We start from the raw sequence: 21,324 nt of genomic DNA on the forward strand, positions 1-21,324 counted from the left end.
ATAGGCAAGTATGAAAACTTTCACCTAACCAGAAGGTAAAAAATAAGTGAGATTGAAGGGATAAGCAGCAGAGAAAGGAGGCATCGTCACACTACATATAAGCTAAAACTTAAAACAGTAATGAAAATAAATAAAGTTTTGATAGACGAAGATTTAGCTATTATGGCCTAAGATATGATTTAGAATAAAAGAGAATTGTATGTATTGAACTACATAAGCTGAGAGAATGTAAGCAAACTTATTAGGAAAGATGTCAGTAAGAAACTTTGGTTTCATAGTTTGCACTCTGAATATTTTCTCATTATAGGTTAATGATGGCACAATCCTCCTTTGACCACCTCATTGAGTGTGCACAAGCAGACAATTATTTTTTCTTTCAGTGTATAATCATCCATACCTCCGCAATGTGTCTTTTGAGAAGAAATGTTCCTAAAGCCACTGTAAAATGTATCAATTGCTGGAAGCTGGAGTAAAACCTGCAGCAAATGCATTTTAAAAAACATTGTATTCTAATCAGTTAATCGCAGTAGTCAGGGACATACAGGGGCTCTCAATCTCATTTCTAACACTGACACTTTTCACTTTTAACAGTTCTTTAGTAGACCTCCTTTCCCTCTGTCCTGTTTTAAATCACCGCAGTACACTGCAAGTGTAAGTGGTAAAGTTGACAGCTAGATACTCTGTGCACTATAATAATGTTTTGCTCTTCTTTCACGACTAACTGTTACACCAATGAAACTGTAGTATCAGAATGGAATCTACCATCTGTTTTTGTTTCTTGTCTGTTTTTCGTAAGACTAAGTTCCCTTTTTAAATATTTCATCAGTAGCAAATTGAATCGGAAAAATCCACATAGGTGATTTCTTGTCAGAAATCAAATTAAAAAAAATAATTAAAAATATACTTGCAATAATTGTGTAGCACCTGTGTGGTACTTGTCTAATATTTTCCAGCATCCTAAGTTCTTAGAAACCCAAACCTATTTGGGTTTGCAAATTTGCAAATATTCATTTGCAAAGTATCCTGCATTGCAAAGGACACTTAATGGTGGAAAAGAATAATGTCATATTTCTGCAAAAAGCAAAGAAAAATCTGTTTCTACTCAGGATTGTTCTAAGAAAAACTGCAGAATATCTGTCCGCTGAGGAGAAATTATATGAGATTCAAGTGCTGTAATTTGCAATGAAGAGGAAGAACAACTGTAAGATGAGAGCAGGTTTAACTAACTAGAAAAGTCATGTAAGTTCATATTAAGTCAAAAGAAGACTAGTAAGTTGTCACTGTATGGAATTAAATTTATCAATGCATTTAGTACTCACAGTTCAGAAATGTTCAGTATTTGAAGAATTGCATTTTCAGTTCATGTAATCCAATTAAAACTATTTAATCATAGCAATGTAAGAAGTTCTGAAAGACAAAGTGTGAAATTTATTGACAATATTTGTCTCATGATTTATTTTCCCATTTCTTCTCTTTTTGATGGCATGTAAAGCAAAATAATATGAACATTTTATTCTATTAGACTATGATGCGTAGTTTTAGTGAAGCTGCAGTTGTACAAATAATGCGTTTAAATACAAGTCAACATCAAATCTACTCTTTTTTAAAATGAATGTAGAGAAATAGCTTTCTGACTATTTAGCAGTGGTAACTGCTAAAAGTTAATGAGTGAATTTTTGATATGGCATTTCAAATTCATTCATTTTTGTCCTATCCAATCCCTAATTCCATCATAAACTGAAGTGTAGGATTTGTTAAATAATACACACTGACAACATATTTCTGTGGCTATGTACTTTAGTACAGTATTTCATTGTTCGGTTTATACAAAGACCACAAAGAATATTTCTCAAAGTTAGTCATGACAATTTGTTTTGGAAAAAAGTTTTAAAATTCAAAACACAAAAAATGAGAGTGTCATAACTTCACGAATACCTCCAAATAAAAGTTCTCTATTTTCTTTCTCGTTTTTCCCCAGATCTGACACACAAAATGAAAAAAGCTGCTTGCTTTGATCTGAAAAGACGGTACTTCTTAGGGAGCTAAACTTTCTTTACTAATTTTGGAATAACTGTTAATGCTAATAGAAATTAGAAAAAAAAGACAAATTAAATTTATTTGCTCAAATTAGGCTTAAGTATTATGCTAGCAATCAAGAGGAGATACTAACCTGAGTATTATGTAAAGGCATTTTGTTAAATCAGTTTGTGCCTATGGCTTTACAGACAATATGGAAAATTCAGCATGGATATTAAAGATAGAAAGCACCTTGCCTGATGGTGAGCATTTGCAGAAGCTTGCCAGTGGATTAAAAAGGGAGTGTTTGTAAAAAGGAATGGTCTGGCTTCAAAAAAGGAAAGGATATTTTGGGTGGTTAATTTCATTACAGTAAGAATATGTCTGCTTTATGTCCTAATAATTTCAGATGTCTCTATCCAGGACTAAAATATAAAAGCATTCAAAAATCTCTGGGCAAAAGAGGGGAAAAAGTCTTGTTTATTGATTTTTTGCTGCTATATGAAGATGCAAAAATTTCTGTGTACAGTAAGATGTACTGACTATCTAAATTCTTTTCCAGCATCTCTTTTAACAGATTGAAGCTTACTAATCATCAAAACTTTCTACTGAATCCCTGGCTTCTAAGGAAATTAGCAATCCAATTAATATTCTGTGTTTCTGGGCACAAGATGACTCTGTTTGATTATAGTTAATATTCTTCTATATTTAGCTTAAAAAAATTCTTTGAGTTCACAAATTCTACTGCTACAGCTCAAACATTATGAGCTTTATTGCCTTTCTGCTTTCATTATCTCTTTTCTGTTTTCCTGCATCATTTTTGTCCAGATAGCAGTATTAGCTTTTATGTATTTTTTAGCATTCTGTCTAAATTTTTAAATATTTCTTAGACTGAGTTTTAATTTTGAGGTGAGCTTTAGCACTATATCAAATCCAAAAATATAATTTTTTCAAGTGTCAAAACACCAGTGTTTCCTCCTACAAGTATATTTGTCTTCATGAATCTATCTCTATGTGTCTCAAGAATAAGGCAAAATCAGCTGCAAAGCAAATGTAAGCATTAGCAGCACATGATAAATTGTCATCACACTAAAATTATTTACTGGAGTTTTTAGTATCAAAGTTATTAATACAATTCAAAGCAGTGTTTCTTAAAGGATATTATATAAAACTCTTGGCTTTATGCTTTTTTAGTATTTTGGGTTAGACAACCACACATATGAATCACTGTGTGCCACTAACACCCACAGGACACAACCACCTTTTGCATTACCCATGCATTTTCTAAGTTACTTTTCTTTTTGTTCTGCAGCTGTTTATTATCTTGCATTCTGAAACTTTCACAGTGTGTCATACTGAGCATGGCTCAAACAAAGCTTTCTGTCAAAACTCTGTCTGAACTGAATTTCATAGATAGCAGTGAATTGAGAACACTCAGGACTGTGGCTCTGCTTTGCATTACATAATAATCTTCCAGTCATTCCACCCAGTTTGTGACAAACATGTGCTCTGTTTTATTACATACCAAAATGGTTCTTAGACCACAGTACTATCTTTCCCCTACTCTTGCCATATCAGTTTATATTTTAAAGGAAGAAAGGAGTTTTGTGTGGATTGCACTGAAAAATGTGCTGTTTTAGGCATGAAACTATTACAGGGGCTTGCACGTGAGTTTGATGTGGGGAAAGCTACAAGAAATGATAGGAACCATGTTTCTTATCTGCTGCATGTGGGGGTATATATATGTTTACTCTTGAAAAAAATACCAGTATGTTTACTGTATGTGTGATAAAGTGGCAATTATTTTCTGCCTTTCTAATGGTATGCACTTTCTAGATATCTTTTAGATAGATGTTGGATTAATTTAGTTTCACTATTTTCCTCTACTATATTACTTTCTGACTAAATAATGGATTTATATATAAGTTCATACAAGTTTAATGGTTTCCATGTAACACTGGAACTGATATACTCTCTCATGTCAAAACTTTATAAAATAATAATGGCATCACTGCATAAAATTATTAATGTCATCGAGTTTAGGGATTTATAAAGTCTTGGATTTTCTTATGCTACACTCACATTGTGATCTAAAACATATGTGAAAGATTGGGTAAATTAAACAGTATTGTCAATACTGAAATAAGGTGTTACTGTAAATTCTTTTGATTCATTAGGAGAAAAAAGAATAATTTTTCATCTGTGATATAAAGGATACCCACAGTAATCACTACATTTTTGCATTACTATAGAAAGAAAAGATCAAACAGAGGACTATTCTAAGGGCCAAATCTGTCTCCTCACTGGATCTAATGAAGTTTGCAGATAATTGTACCAGTAGTTGAGGAAATAAATATACAGTATATTGGCAATAAACTGTGAAAAACTCCTAAACTTCTTGCAACATCTCCTTATGGAGATGTTTGGTCTCATGTTGACTATGTCCAGCTAGAAATTTCTCACATCTCACCCCAATAAAACCACCAAGGGTGTCTTTTTGAGGGAATATTATCTATTCTTGTGTGTTCTGATAATCAAGCTTGTACTTTGTCATTCATTAAGCATTCCTTTTGTGTCCTAGTAGTCTAATGTCTTTTCTGTCATAAAGAGATGGTTTTGGCAGAAAGGAAATTATTTTCTCTTAACACATTCAATGACATTTTTATTGCAGTTGTTTCAATGTCTTTCCTCTCTTTTCTTTGCAATAGGTTTTTCATTCTATATCCTGGATATCAGATTTCAAAAGGACCATGGGATTTCTTTAATTTTAAAGCATTATTACATTAGCATTGCTAATTAATAGATAAATTATTAACACAAATTACTGCCATGGAACTTCATAAGCATGAAGGCACATACATACAAAATCAGAAATTTAATGTAGCAATTACTGTAAACATGGCTGTCATAGTTCATGAACCTTATATGACAATCCTTGAGGATTCAAATTTTATGTATTTATGTTTTTACATACACATTTATGAAAGTACTCACAGATATATGTATGTTTAATGCAGGCATATATTTTTGTATTAGTTCGCAGCTATACCCGACTTTCCTAAGCATACATTTCATCCAAAGAGTACCATATGTAATCAGTCAAAAATGCAAGGCCTTACCTTCAGAATCAGGACTTGATTTCTTAGATCTGTTATATTTCACTTCCTCAGCACGCTCTGCCCTAAGGTCTGTGATCAGCACTACAGTCAGAATACCAGGCATGACCTCTATATATACACAATTCAGTAACAGCAACAAGTGAATACTTGTTTCAGTTTCACATTTATCAAACGATATTACTCTTAGAAAGAGATCCTTCAAGCAAACACTTAATCTGCATGGAATTGCGAGTGATCTTGATGATACACTTAGGGGAAAAAAAAAAGGAGATTATTGTACAACACAGTAGATGAAAATACCCGCAGCCATTGCACGTACCACTCATTCTGTTAACCATGTAATATACATTGTCATTTTGACGTGTAGACTATTTCTCTTCCTCTATCACCTCCATGTCAATCCAATTCACTCATTCTTGCCGATGATGAAATGAAAAAAAAAAAAAAGGAAAGAAAAGGAAACAGGGAAAGATTGTTATCCCAGATCTGCATTTGCGGTACATTTTAAAGCCAGTTAGATTAACCATTGGGAAGATGTTAGTCTAGATAAGAGAATCCCCACTGGTTTTCTGTCTCCCTTAGACAATGAAATCGCGTAGCTGTGTCTGTGCCTCTGTTTTGGATTGTTCTGTTTTAACACATAACAGATTGAGGGCTGCCTACTATTCCTAATTAACTCAAGTTAAACTAATGAGAGAGAGGGTGGAGGGAGTGCCAAAAAAAGAAAAGAGATCATGAGTTGGAAGAGATTGAATTACAACTTAAAGGGGATGGAGAAAGGAAAAGAAAAAAGGAAGGAGGGGGAGGAGATGCAAATAGGGTTAAGGCTGAAAAGTAGGGAAGAAGAGCCTGAGAACTGATTTGCGCTTCATTTCCAACAAAAGGCAAAGATGTCTTGCAAAATCATCAAAGTAATATAAGCAATCCAACATTGTGCTGTCAGATTCTTTCTTCTAGTTAGAAAATACTTCAGCACCCACTACTGTCCTGGTTCTGCTCTCATACTACTGTTACAGGTAGGTTAGTTGTTGGGCTTGACAGCACAACCTGTAATGAAATGGCAGTTTTAAAGTAAAGTGAGAGTCAATTTTCAAGTGTGCATATATTGTGTTCAATGCAATGTTTAGAAGGGTGCTTTTTTGCCCCAGGCTCAGGAGAAGACTGGCCAAAAATCCCATGTTTCTGTGCCTGAGATTTCCTCTCTCTAGCTGAGATGAGGACGGGAGCCTGCAGAAGGCAGAAAGGACAACAGGAGTGTTTGCCGTGGTTGCAGCTGAGGCTGTAGGGCTTGCTAGGAGTAAGACCTCACCTCTTCAGTGGATGTCCCTGCTCCAGATTCAGGTTGGGATGGAGAAAAGAGGGGTGGTAAAAGCTAGGGAGACAATGTGAGAAGTAGAGGTGGAAGGGGAGAGCGGATTATGAAAGGGAGGCCAGCAGGCTGGGGGGGGACAGTCACTGTGGGTCAGGTTGAAGAAAAGAAGAGCAATGAAGAAAACATGGTGTCAGACCAAGAGAGGGGAAGGGGTAGAACAAACCAGGAAAATGAGGGAAACACTGAGAAAGCAGTGGGAGAGGCTCAAAACAGAGTAGAGCTGGGTGACGAGGAGTTTCAGCGATCAATGTGCTGTGGAGAGAGGAAGAGGAGAAAGGAGAGAGGTGGGAGAGGCAAGGGCCAGGGATGTAACCTAGTCCTCACCACTCAAGCCCAGAACCAGAAGCTCTTGCTGGACTCCATGCCTGTATGTGCCTGCACCCACCTACTTACAAGTGTGCATGTAGCACTTACTTTACTGTAACCCAGATTAGGGTTAATAACAGCATTGACTAATTCAGCAAAACCCTAAGGGCTGTGACAGGTAAGCAGGAAGAAAATAGCCAGCTAGTTTTGGCTGGCTGTGGTTATTCGTGTCTAACAAGGCCAGCTCGTCGCCAGGCTCTGTGCAGATGAAATGAAGCAATGGGCTGCAGCAGGGCAAAGGACGTGCCATGTCCTGACAGGCCGAGGTGTGACCTGACAAATCCTAACCACCCTGGACATCTTCGGAACAGCAAGGAGAGGGACGGCATGAGCACAGGGTGCTGGGGCACAGCTGGGGCTTGGACTTTGGGGAGAATGAGCTGGTTAGGGAGGATGGGAAAGGGGGGCTCTACAACACCTTGTTTCAGACTGAACACAAAAAGCAAATTAATTACAAATTCAGGCAACGGAGGACAGAGTTTTGCAAGTTGTCTGAGATTTTTCTTTTTATTTTTCCAAGGAAATTGTTTGATACTTCCATTTCACATTGGGAAAAATAACTTAAAAAAATTCCATCTTCAGTAGAGGGTTTTTTTTGTTTGCTTTTTTTTCATTTTAGTCCTTTTTATTCCTGGGGCAGGGTATGTCCTGTATAAGAAGAACACAAATATTAGCTTTCTAAATGCATTCTGCAAATGATAAACAGTGTGACGTCTGTGCCCAAAGTATATGAGCACCTGTATCTTTGCAATCACTAAGTCATTTTGAACACCCACAGAACTTAACATATTGCACGGGCAAAGAGGTGTGGTTGCAATAATCATAAGATAAACATGTTGTGGATTGTGCATTTCTACAGTTATGGGAATATCCGTTTTCCTGACATGTATACTCCCAGGTCCACATGACCCAGAGAATTTACTTACCTACAAATATACCTCACTTGAAAACTTTTAGGAGAAGCTGTTGTAGAACACTGAGGGATGTTCTATTTTAACCTGCACCTAATTATAGCTGTTTGACAAAGCAAGGATGAAAGGAGAATTTAAATTGTAATTTTAAATTCAAAAGTATTGATTGAAAATTCTAGTTACCTTTAAACAGTTCCTTGCATGGGACATACTGCTACTAGGGTTTAGAAGCTAGCAAACAGAGATGTAAAGGAATACATATGTAGTTATAGGTCAGCTGTGTTTTGCATCCACTGCTATCATAATTTGCCTCCCAAAAAAGAAAATAATATGAGAGAATGGTTACTGAAGAGAAAAAAGTCTATATATTAGGCTTTATTTCCCTTAGTAATGCAAGGCCAGTGGAATATACTTTTGTTCTGATAGGATAGATTTGACCCTAAGTGAGAGGAGAGGTCCCAGCTGACTGGAATTTGGTGAACACTATCCCAGTTTTCAAAAAAAGCAAAAAGGATGACCCTGGAAACCACAGGCCTGTCAGTCTCACTTCAGTGCCTGATAAAGTTATGGAGACAATTATTCTGGAAAGTGCTGAAAAGCACCTGAAGGACAACACAGTCATTGGTCACAGCCAGCACAGTTTCATGAGAGGAAAGTCCTGCTTATCAAACCTGATTCCCTGTTATGACAAGGTAACCCACACAGTTGATCAAGGGAAGCCATGTGATGTAATCCTTTTGGATTTCAGCAAAGTTTTCGATACTGTGTCTCACACAATATTGTTCTGGACAGAATGCACATCATGCAGTGAGTGAACAACTGGCTCACAGGTCAAGCATGGATGGTAATAGTGAACGGAGTAATATCAGACTGGTGACCTGTCACTAGTGGGGTTCTGCAGGGCTCCATCTTAGGCCCTGAGCTCTTCAATATCTTCATGAATAACTTGGACCCAGGACTAGAAGTAAATTCATAGATGATATGAAATTGGGAGGAGCTGTTGACTCCCTAGAAGGCAGGGAGGCCCTGCAGAAAAATCTCAGTGAATTAGAGGACTGAGCAATCACCAACAGTATGAAGTTCAACAAGGGGAAGTGATGGGCACATGGGATGAGGCAAACCCTGGATGTTCATATAGACTGTGGAATGAGATGCTGGAAAGCAGTGCCATAGAAAAGGACCTGGGGGTCCTGGTCATGACAGATTGAATATGAGTCAGCAGTGCCCTGGCAGCCAGGAAGGTCAACCATGTCCTGGGAGGCATCAGGCAAAGCTGGTCGAGGGGAGTATCTCACTCTGCTCTGCACTGGGGCAGCCTCACCTTGAATATTGTGAGCAGTTTGGGACACCACAATATAAGAAAGATATTAAGCTATTAGAGAATATCCAAAGGAAGGGAACAAAGGTGGTGAAGGGCCTTGAGGGGAAGGTATATGAGAAGTGGTTGAGGTCACTTGGTGTGTTCGGCCTGGAGAAGAGGAGACTGAGGGAAGACCTCATCTCAGTCCACAACTTCCTAATGAGAGGAAGTGGAAGGACAGGCACTGATCTCTTCTCTGTGGTGACCAGTAACAGACCCAAGGGAATGGTCTGAAGTTGTGTCAGAGAATATCCAAAGGAAGGGAACAAAGGTGGTGAAGGGCCTTGAGGGGAAGGCGTATGAGAAGTGGTTGAGGTCACTTGGTGAGAGAAGGTTTCGATTAGATATTAGAAAAAGGTTCTTCATCCAGAGGGTGGTTGGGCACTGGAATAGTCTCCCTTAGAAAGCGATCCCAGCACCAAGTCTGCCAAAATTCAAGAAGTGTTTGGACAATGCTCTCAGGCACATGGTGTGACTCTTGGGGATGGTTCTGTGCAGGGCTAAGAGTTGGATGATCCTTGTGGGTCACTTCCAACTCAGAATATTCTGTCATTCTGTCATTTTGTGACTTTTACCTCACAGTCACATTTCAAAAGTACAAGAATAAATTGTGACGGGGGTAGGTTTAGGCTGCTGCATTTCACCTTGCAAATATCACACCTGGGATTAGTATTTTACAGAAGGCATATTATGGTTAACATAGAGTGCTGTATGACAAAACCAGTCAACTGGGTGCAGGATGCCAAAAAGGTGACTGTTACACTATTTTTATACTTGATTATCTAGAACATATAACTTCTGTGCTCATGACAGCATTCTGTGTCTTTGTACTGGAAAATACACAAGTTGGAAATGTCTGATTCCAAATATTAAGAATATACATATATTTTTAAAGATAGAAAGCAAACAAAATAGTTCTTCTGTGGTTTTGTCAGTTTTAACTAGCAGATCCTTCTGTATTGCACCTGTGTGCACACATAGATAAATGGGAAAGATCAAATTTCCAAAGTTGTAAATTAACTTATCTTTCTGAAATGGGTCTTCTACAGTGCATAACAGCTTTTTTCCCCTTATCAAAGAGACTCTTGCACACATTTATAAATTCAGATAAATGTTTTAGAACATCTAAAAAAGTTTTCTCATTTTCATGAGAAAACAGAAGAAAAGGGAAAAGTGATGACAATTTGGCTGAAGTCCCAGCAAAAATAGGCAAAACTCTGTAGAGACTGACACAAAGTTAATGTAGATAGTCCTATCTCACTAGACTAGACTAGAGTATAACCCTTCTTTGACTAAATGAAGCTGTAACAGACTGCTCCAGCCATGGATAACCTTACATAACAGGATGCCAGAAATGAAGATTTACAACTTCTGTGACATTTTGTAAACTGAATTGTCGTAGGTTTAGGCATCAAGTGTTTGACCTCTCTAGTTCTCAGGAAGGCTGAAAATGAATTGAGGATATAAGGAAGGGATAAAGCCCCAGTTTGCACCTTTTGCCCATCTGCTTGCTGGAATAGCTTGCTAAAAGAAGTATTAGGTTAGACTTTTCTTTTCTGAACTGACACAGTAATGGGAATGATTGTAGAAAAATTAAAATCAACTACTTGGAGAACTAGAGGTTTTCCAAAATACATAAACGCAAATCCGAACTTACAGAAAGTAAGATCTTGAGTCAAAGAGGGAAAAAAACCCGAAAAAATATGAAAATGTGCGCTTTCGGTATAGTTCTGATGTAGAAAAAGAGTGTGATTTGTATCACACAGTGTAAATAACAAGAAACTACATTTAGCTTACTGTTATGTGTTGAAATCAATGAAGTTATACCAGCTAAAAATTTTCTATCACATTTATCTGTAGTAGTCCTTCCTTCCAGATTGAGTTCCACTGAATAATAGAGAATTTCTCATTCCGCTCATTCATATCAAAGTATTATTTTTTAATTTCTGTAGTTAACTTTAAGTTATTAAAACATAATTTGTTTTGGGAAGATAGGTCCAAAGTCAAGTCAATAATAACATCTTCTGAGTAATACTTATCATAGACTTCTTGGGTAAATCACCCCAGAAATAGATTTTGCTTTCAAAAGACAATAAATATTCTAACTGTATTAAAAGTTTATCTGGAAATCTATTATTGAAAAATCCCATAATATAAAAAATGTCTTCAACAAGTACCTTACTGTGTGGTAAAAAAATTCCATAGACATTGTGATTACTCAGCAACCACATGTACATTGGACTTTACATTTTACTATAAAAAGTAACATTCTGAAAACTCTGCATGATGGAATCCAGTGAGTTCCTGTGAGTAAGCACCTATCCGAGACTTCAGAGAGCATTAAAAAATCAACATACACTCTCCAATTTAGTATTTTATAATTACTAAGGCTAAGTAGCTACCAAATCTAAACTTTCTTTTTAAAAACAGTATCTTCATTTTTAGAATAATTATGGGATCACAAGATATTCCCTCTTGCTGCCGGAGACCACATTTTATTTTCTATCACTCTGTGCTAGCAGGAATTTCCTACAGCTGTTGCTTTACCAAACTTAAGAATTTCCTAGTATTCTTACCTGAATTGTAACTCAAGTGAAATGGTACCATTATTATGAGACCTTTTGAAAAAGTGGTCCAAGTCCATTTTTACTGGACTTTGTGAGAAAAAAGTCCAGTAGCTACCAACTTGTGTTATGGCAGGGATGGAGACTGAGAGATGGCTAAGGCAAATCATGTCATAACTCGATGAACAGAAGTCCCAGATGAGGCCCTCTGAGCTCTCCTGGGCAACTGTGCAAGCACCTCTCTCCCAATGGGGTGCCATTTGGAGCCTGTCAGCTCTCTAGGGCACGAGTGAAAGACTGGCACTGATGATGAAGCCTGAGCCGATACTGCCTCCACACACATATGCTCCTTGAGGTGCAATCCATGCCCATTCAGAAGCACTAAGAGTTTGATATGAGTATTTGACTGAACTTGAGCAGAATTTTTGATAGATTCCTTTAAATACATAGATACAGATGTATATAACTCTTTATCTGTTCCCCTATGAGCGAATCGGCTACGGTATGAATGTTGTTATCTTGAATCCATTATTAAGTCACTGTTATAATTGTAGCAAATATTTTTGAATAACTGTATAAATGTTAAATAAGTCAATGATTAAGTGCTGCTAAACCCTTTTGAACACTTATCTTTTTCTATCCATATCCTTTGCATTTTTACCCTTTTTCATTCCCAGTCTCCATGTATATTGATCTACATTGATTTTAATCTGACTTCCTTGTGTGTTCTTCATCTCTGTAGTAACAGAGTGAACCTTGTCATCGAAGTCTATTAAAATTGCGCTTTCACAAATTTATATTAAAACCTGTTTTTTGACAATCTCTTTGATGACAATTCTTAAAGCAGCCTAACCATTCATTTGTGACATGAGTTTGTCAAGCACAGCATCAATGCCCAAACGGATGTGAACACACAAGAGCAGTCAGTAGTCTTAGCATCCACTTTTACCAATTCTGTACATCCTGCATCAATTATGTCAGCACTTGACAGCACTGTGACTATCCTGCCCACTCATGTATGCGTCAGTTACCTGAATGATGCAGCGTTTGACAACCCATACTCAGGTTTTAAGTCTGTTCATTGCATGTGAACCCTTTCTACTTTTTTCTTTTTCTAGCCTTCTAGTACTGAAAGCTCTAAATCAATTATCAACACTCAGTTTAGACTTACGCCTGAAGCTAACGTCACACAACATTTACATCCACACAGCTCAATGAGTTTAGTCACACTACTCTTAACTACTCCAGCAGCGCAACAAGGTCAGACCTATATAATGAGAGGTGATTTACATTTAAGGTGTGATTTTTTCTATTTGGATTGCGTGTGTTTTCACAGTTGGCAAATATTATAGCAACCACTGTGACTCCATTAGTTCTAGTGTGGATTCTTGAGAAACATGAATGTGGTGTAACACTGTGCCCACAAAAGCTGAGTATCTCTCAGTAGATAGTAATGCACTCTGCAGAAGGGAAGCTGTATGTTAACATGTGGAGAAATTGTTTTATTACTCGTCATCTTTTGACTCAGTCATTTGCAGATCAGTGGCGGATGAAGGCCTCTTGGCTCTTGTTCATCATATTTGGTCTTTGTTCTTCTGTAGAATGTACTAGCAGTCACCAAGTCAAACTAAGAGGAGCTTAGGGAATTTAGACAAGTACGCTCTCTAAATAATATCTCGTGTGATTGAATCTTCTAGTGTGTCACTTATTATGGGTTGATTTCAGGTATATCTATGTCCATCACAGTAAAGCAATGTATGTCAGTATGGAGAAAATGCAAGAATTCTGTAGTATAGTATACTATTATTATTGAATTTTTTTAGGACAAAATAGGCTCTTGAAGTGAACTACATGTCTGATACACCTCAGAGTGTCACACGTATGCTGCATAAAAAGTAAGGCTTAGTTTAACTTGGTATATACTGGAAATTAAGTTTAGCAGCAAAAAAGGCATTTAACATGCTGAGAAATAATACAAACATTTAACACATGCTCCATGTTAACTGTAATTCAGATTTTCATTGAAAGCAAAAAGTGTTTCAATATTTGATTTTCTACAGAACCCCTGTATATCTGACTCTGTGAAGCAGTTGTTAGGAAAATTCTAGGCACAACTCTACTAAATTTGTTGCCAAGCAACAAACCTCTACCTCCAAGACTCATGGTCAAGTTCCTATAAATGCAGTTGGAAGAGTGATGCCCAAAGCAAAAGCAATTGATGAGTGTTTGTCAGTTGTCGGAAAATTAGTACAGCAGACAATTTTATGGGAAATGCCTCGGTCATTGTGCTACTTTTTAAAATGTGTGTCCTTGTAGTTGAAAAGAACAGCACCAAAGCAGTTGGGAAAATGCTGGAGCTTTATGAAGTGTCACATATTGAAGGAAGAGAAGACGAAGTCCCCAGCACGCAGCGCTATTCAGGCTGTGATACTGTGTGAACCAACAGGTTGGCTCTGAAGCAGGTCATGCACTAGGACTTCCAGAATGGGATAACCAAAATCGTTCAGGAGAGGTGTGATTTGTCTGTCCTTCAACCTGAAAGTATTTGTGTTGATTATTGTTTTAAAGTAACCCTAAAATCTTGGAGTTTGTTGTTTCTGACTTTTCTGCTGTTAACAGACAATTTTTCTGTTGTTTTCTGAGTTAACTGTGAGGGAATGATTAGCACCTTGTCATCATAAGCGTGGTTGAAATGGAGCTGACTGAGTGATGTAAAGAGCCTATCCTATGAAGCTGGACATTCTATTTCTGTTCTATTTCTTTATACAAACAAGACCTACTTTCCCCACCTCAACCCCTTCCTAAGGGCTTCGTTTTTAATTCTTGTTGTCTTTGAAGAAAGCGGTATGTCTGAATTAAAAAAATCTCTTCTGTTTTCTTGCTGTTTTCTTCTGTGGATGACCACCCACAATAAACTTGAGAAGAGCTTGTACTGGTCAAAGAGATTTAATTTAGCTATTTTTTTAGTCATTTTCTTTGGTGGATTTTTATTACCTTTATGAACTCTCATGTTTCACTGGGTTTTATAATTTTCTGAAGGCAGCTGCTTTGTCAGTAAAGTGTCGTTTGAGTATGACTACTCAAATCGGTTATTTTCTGTATTAGAAGAACTTGTGTATTGAAAGAAGTTTTGCTGCTCCTGGGGAACAGGTCTACTGATTTAATATTGACTGAGTCCCAAAGATGTTTTAAGACTGTATAGTCGGTGGACATGCATTGCTTTCTGATTGGAATTTTAGTATGTCGCTCTTCATAATTAAATATCATTCTAAAAAGTACTACAGAGATTCCATGATATAACTTCATTAATGGTTGAGGTATCATGAACAGAATTTTTGTGTATGTGTTTAATCCTCAGCATTTCTTGCATCATGGTTTTTCTTTCAAATGGCATTAATAAATTTCAACACTAGGTGAATGAATTGTTAAAATGAATTATTTTGCAGTCTTTCTTTAATATATATTTAGTTCTGAAAACCTGATAAACTAATAGACTGTCTTCTCTAAACATTACATACAGACTTACAAATTGTTTAGTAAAAGTACAAGTCTTTTGTTTCTTACCCATTCTCTACTTCCATTGATAAATATTTATTTATGTCAAAACCCAATTTTGATGGCGGAAATCCCTCAAATCTGAGGTAACTCAAGTTACTTAAAAGACTGCAGTGGTAAATAGTTCTATGCTGCCAATTCAGTGCTGTTGATAATATACTTTCAACATTTTTGATGCTATGCATATGATTAGTATTTGTTATGGCATCATTTGTATAATATCTCTTTTGGAATAATGGCAAATAGCAATTTTGGGCTTAGTTCTCATACTTAGCAAATCCAGACTAAAAATTAAATAATTTAAATTTATAGCATGTATAATCAAGATTAATCTTAGGCTTTGTTGTAAGGAAAGCAGATGTGATTGGATTTTTTATGCTACATTATCAAAAGTGTTTTAGTCAGATACCCAAGCATTAATAATCTGTTTTTGTTTTGTTTTGTTTTGTTTTGTTTACTGTTATCTGAGAAACTTCTTGCAGTTCAGTTTTCTGTTTAACAGTTATCAGTAGCATTTTCCAAATAGTATCTGAAGTGACTTCTCAGTCCAATGCATATAATCACTATTTATTTTATTGCTCAATAGTTGCAACTGTTTTCCTTCTAAGGTTACATCTGTCTTTCCTAAAATCCTTCCATTGTCCTGCTTCAGATATTGTTACTTTCATTAACACTCCAGATATTCTCACAGTACGTCAAGCAAAGAAAGCTCGGTTATTATTCCTGGTTAACTTTTGATCTGTTTCCAATAAAAAAAATGCCAGTGGGAGCTGCTACATCTATAGGAGTAAGAGGAATGTGTAATGTTTTCAATCCTTTTACTGTCTGTCATTCCAACTTAGTGTTTTAAACTGGGTCTTAATCAACTGTAAATAACCAGTGTGAGAATGGTGACAGTGTCAAACTGTGGGAGACCTAAAGGTGTTAAGTTCTGAATTAACATACACATAAAAAAAATGCCAAAAGCCTTCAATTACTGTTGTGATGGTGGTGCTGTTACAGGCACAACAAAGACTCTGTGTTCGCCTCTAATACTGATGACTGATCAAGGAGTTTTCAAATTGTGGCTAGACGTTAAAAAGAGAAAATCAAAATGGTGGAGGAAGAAAATCCTATAGTTGTTTTCAGAATTAGTAATATAAAATAAACCCATGGCAAAGTAGAAATTAACTATATTATAGAAAATAAGTTAGCATTTACACAACTTGACAAGAAAAAAATATCCTCTTTTTTATATCCAATAGCAGGACCTAGAGGTCAGTTAGCAGTTTTGTAGGGCATAATTTAGAATGAAGACCTATGGTAGAAAAATTAACAATGCTTGAGTTTAAAAATTGAGCTATTCCAGTTTTTGTACCACCTACTTTAACTGATTTACCTTGCTTATTTCTCTGCTCAAGCTGTTCAACACTAGTTGGAGTTAGGTCTGTTCAACACCAGTTGGGGTTAGTTCCTAGAAACCACATTTTTCTCCAAGTTTTAATATATCCTAAAACTATTTATCACTTTAATGAAGAGCCTGCACCACCAGAGTTCTGTTCTTTTTTTACTTCCCATTGTAACACTCACATCTAACAAGCAATAAGAATGTAACTGCTGTATCAGACTGCCTTTATTTTCATATTTAGTTATTAGAGTGTCTAGTGATATTATTTATAATTTCTTCTTATTCACATTTGGGGTTATTTTTATACTCATAATAAAAATCTTTGTTATTTTTATTTCATTCTATGAAACTTGTATATCCACATGAAGTTTTAAGCTACCACATTTTCTGTATCATCATTTTCTCTTTTCAAAACTTCTTGTGTCATGGCTAGGCTTCATGAACGAAGATTAAGGAAGGCTCTATCCGCATTTATTACAGGTACACTGTAATAAATTTATTACGTTGTAATACATTTATTACAGTACACTTCTTGTGTACTAAGGCATGTAATACACTCTAACTGATGCAATTTCAACCTCATTAAAAAGTAAAGGCAGAACTAATTTAGCCTGAAAGTCCAGGTTTTCTGAACATATGTAAATAGATAGGTGGTATTAGCTCATGTGACCAAGGGTTGGGAGGCAGGAACATATAGTGTTATAGAAGATAATGACCTGTTTCCTAATTCCCATTTCCACCTACCCAACCATTGCTATAACCTGAAGTATAAAATATTCTCAGTTTTTCCAACTCCATGACCCTGGAGTCCCTGGGGAGACATGGTTGAATGGATGTCCTGTTCCTCCCAACCCTCAGCCTATTGCTACTGAAATTCCTCATTCCGAAACTTCCCATCTCTGTCATGTGCAGTTGTCTCTCTTCACAATTCCCTGTCTCAAATGCAGAAACACATGCTGCTTAAAGAGGACAAAAGTGGTGAAGTGGTCAAGATTCATAAAGTGGTGAAGATTGTCTGAACTCAGGTTACCATACTTTTTGTTGCCATTAATTTGGAAGATTACTGTTTAACTTTTTCACAGTCATTCTCTAGTCAACATCAAAGTTAAATGAGAAAACTAATATCTGCCATCAAACATGATAAAAAATAAAGGATAGATTAGGGATTTCAAGCTATAGCTGTTTGTTCTATTTACTATTTTTCCAGTCTAAAGTGCTCCTACCATGCCTTACTCAACTGCTGGCAACAATCCTTCTGAACATTGTTGGGTCCTGGAATTCACTAACAGATGAAGAAAGGAGGGGGAACTGTCCCATCATTAACAAAAGTTCCTTACACATCAGAGCAGCATACCTCTCACATTTGTGCCTGTGCTTTTAATTTTACTTAAAACTGACAGTTTTTCATTATGATGAGATCTTTACCTTTATAAGGAGGCAATGAAGAGACAACCAAGGGAACGTTCAGTCTGGATTCTCAGTTCTTGGTCACCAAACAGAGCATGATCCAGAAAAAGAAACCTGACTGTGGAATTTTCATGCACTTCTATTTGCTCAACCCTTTTAAGGACATTATTGTACTTCTGGGTTGTTGGAACACATTTTTCTAGAAATTCAGAATGGAGATGATCCAGGTGGCAGCTGTTAAAAGTATTTTCTACCCTTTCTGTTGAAGTGTCAGTCTTACTATATAGATCTTGAGATTTCATCTGAAGAGTTTTCTTTGCTTATTCATTGTTGCTTACTGGGATTGTCTTTATTATACCTACATGACAAATATCTAGACTATACAAACACATTACAACTGTGAAACTACCTCTGTGAGTTGATATAGTTTAAAACTGCCTATATTTAGGAATGATATCTGGAAACCCTACAATAGCTTTACATAAACAGTACATCCATGGAGTGATACTGATGTAGTGGTGGTGTGAAGAATTTAACTCCAATTTAAGCTCAGATGGTCACATAAATAAGCATGAGCTTTGTTCTTTATCTCTTAAGAGTAAAATGGTATTAGTGTTTTATTTGACTGATTTCTGTAAGTTCCTTATTCTTCTCATAAAGCAATTTCATGTTCACAGACTGTTAATGATTTAGTTGCCCTGCTGGACTGTTTTCTGTATCTTCTTTTTGTTATACAGCTAGCAGCCATAAAGTTTTGCATTAATTTCAGCTCAAGGGGTGGTGCTTTTCCTGAGTCAAACTCAGTATAAGGCTTGTCTGCGTGTTTTTACTTTATATCTGTTAAATGACTTAATAACAGTATTATGCAAGACTTTTAAAATTAAAAATTCATTACAAATTAATACCATCACTGTGTTACCCATTTTACTAAACACAGTGGTGGATTCAGTAAAAAAGAGTATAACATTGTGGAGAATCACAAACCTTAGAGGAGATCTGTGCCAGAGCAAAGTACATAAGAAACTGAGATAATGAGATACATAGAAGTCAATAGAAACTAAGATTCCTGCAACACAGGCTTTTTGAAGACATTGCCAGAGATTTCAATCAATCTGTGCTTAAATGACAAAGTTAAATATCTACTACTACTCAACTTGTAGCCATGCAACCTTGGGGTCTGCTCTGTGAACAATGCCAAAATTCAGTAACTGATGACTTTGAATGGATGATTTCAAAGAGAAAAAATGGCCGTTGGATTATTTCTTCTCTCCAGGAGTGGAGCAAGTGGGCTGTAAGGAATTTTGTGTACTTTCCCTCTTACCTAGTGACTTGGTGCAAGCAGAAAGTAAAGGCAAGAAATACTTCAATTCAGTGATCTGTATTGCATTGAGGTGAGGAGTAATCACAGTATGACTAGACATATTAGAATTGTTTAGAGGATAAGAACACCTTGGAATGCATCCCCTGAGAATGTGTTGGAGCAGAACTTAGTGAAGGCTGGGTGATATAGTATACTGTGCCCCTTTTAACAAGATGACTGCAGAACTAGGCAGAAATCTTTTGCTTACTTTTCCAACATTTGTTTCCAGTATAGTACAGTAATATTTAAAGATGCAGAGTAAGGATTTAAGGAGTCACAATTGGCATGGGACTGTTTGAATACACAGGAAGAAGTATGCCATGACTATGGAATCATTAGAGTTGCATTTCTAGTTAAGGGTGTGGAATTTAGCCTGAGGTAAAATTCCTGTTAGAAAGTTTTTCCCACATTGGCCAAATAAGGATTTTTTTTTAACAAAAGAAAGAATGTAAACCAAAATGTTCTTTTAGCAAGGTAAAAGAAAGAACATCCTGCCTGGAGTCCAGACTGCTGGCTTGCTGAAGTACTGAGATTTCTACCTGGACTGTATCTCCAAAACCCCTGTAAGAACTGAGGAAATACATGAAGCTGTTTAAAAATCTGAAGACCCTGGTTCTTGTGATTTCAGCCCAAGACTTCAGTCAGGAGATTTAGTATTTCTATTTAACTAATGTGTCTTGTAGATAATTTCAAAGATTACCACTACTTCCTCTATTTTTCCCACCACCCACTATTTGTATTCCATAGTTTATTCTGATTGAAAACAGAATGGACTAATTCACACTATATTTCTGAATGATACAATCCATAAAAACTCAAATCTCCTTTTCCTAACCACCATGACACCCTAATTAATTTATTCCAGAGAAAGCTTGGTCCCTGAGATTGATATGATACAAAATGGATTTTGACACTGTTTAAGATTAGCAGAGTGCAGAGGGCATTGAGACACCCTGTGGTTGGTTCCCCCATGCCCTGAAGGTGACATTTTCTATCCATGCACTTTCAGTCCAAACTTCTTGATACAATGCGATGTTGTTTTCCTCTTCTAGAGTGTCTGTAGCCCTGATAATTTACAAGAAGAAATGAAACCTGCTTGGATTTTGCAGAAAATGAAGTTTCTGCACAAGTCTGCAAGGTTTTTGCGTGAAGGCTGTACTTCCAGCTGGATTTTTTTGGTCAGAAGCAGCTCTGTAGTTTGCTTCAGAAGGGAAACTGAAAACAAGCTTGAAAAGTACAGTGGTTTGGCATGCCCCAGTAAATGAGAGGGATCTTTGGCCATGTAGTTGTACCCAAAGAGTTTCAAAGAATCACAGATAGGTCAGGCAGTAAGGGATCACAGGTCATCTGATCCAACCTCCCTGCTCATGCAGAGCACAAAGCTCATCCTAGAGCTCATGGCAGAGGGTTGCATCCAGATGGTTCTTGAATTTTTCCAGTGAGGCAGATTCCCCAGCCTCTCTGGGCAACCTGTTCCAATGCACGGTCACCTGTACAGTAAAGAAGTTTATCTTTATCATACAGTCCAAGAATCAGCTGGGTTGGAAAAGACCTCCGAGATCATCAAGTCCAACTCTTGATCCAACATCACTGGGTTACTAGACCATGGCACTGAGTGCCACATCCAGTCTCATCTTAAAAACCTCCAGGGATGGAGAATCAACTAACTCCCTGGGCAGCCCATTCCAATGCCTGATTACCCTCTCTGTAAAGAATTTCTTCCTAGTATCTAACCTAAATCTCCCCTGGCAGAGCTTAGGACTATGCCCTCTTGTCTTACTGATAGCTACCTGGAAGAAGAGACCAACCTCCACCTGACTAAAACCTTCTGTCAGGGAGTTGTAGAGAGTGATGAGGTCTCCCCTGAGCTTCCTCTTTTCCAGGCTAAACAACCCCAGCTCCCTCAG

The 21,324-nt window shown here is 36.9% G+C and overlaps 2 protein-coding genes across 3 annotated transcripts in view; one reads left to right on the plus strand and one right to left on the minus strand.

The window, feature by feature from the left end:
* The window catches only part of ALDH1A1 (aldehyde dehydrogenase 1 family member A1), a 50,270-nt gene extending 44,156 nt beyond the window's left edge, over positions 1 to 6,114 (minus strand). The window contains exon 1 of the mRNA XM_051789388.1: positions 5,136 to 6,114. Within this exon, the coding sequence (XP_051645348.1) occupies positions 5,136 to 5,238 (103 nt within the window). The 5' untranslated portion in view covers positions 5,239 to 6,114. The remainder of the gene's footprint in view (positions 1 to 5,135) is intronic.
* The window catches only part of ANXA1 (annexin A1), a 360,547-nt gene that overhangs the window by 262,392 nt on the left and 76,831 nt on the right, over positions 1 to 21,324 (plus strand). The gene's annotated exons all lie outside the window — the stretch shown is intronic.

The sequence above is a fragment of the Manacus candei genome, unplaced genomic scaffold, assembly GCF_025592945.1.
Source record: "Manacus candei isolate 608988 ecotype Guabito, Panama unplaced genomic scaffold, ASM2559294v1 h1tg000027l, whole genome shotgun sequence".
Taxonomy (NCBI): Eukaryota; Metazoa; Chordata; class Aves; order Passeriformes; family Pipridae; genus Manacus; species Manacus candei.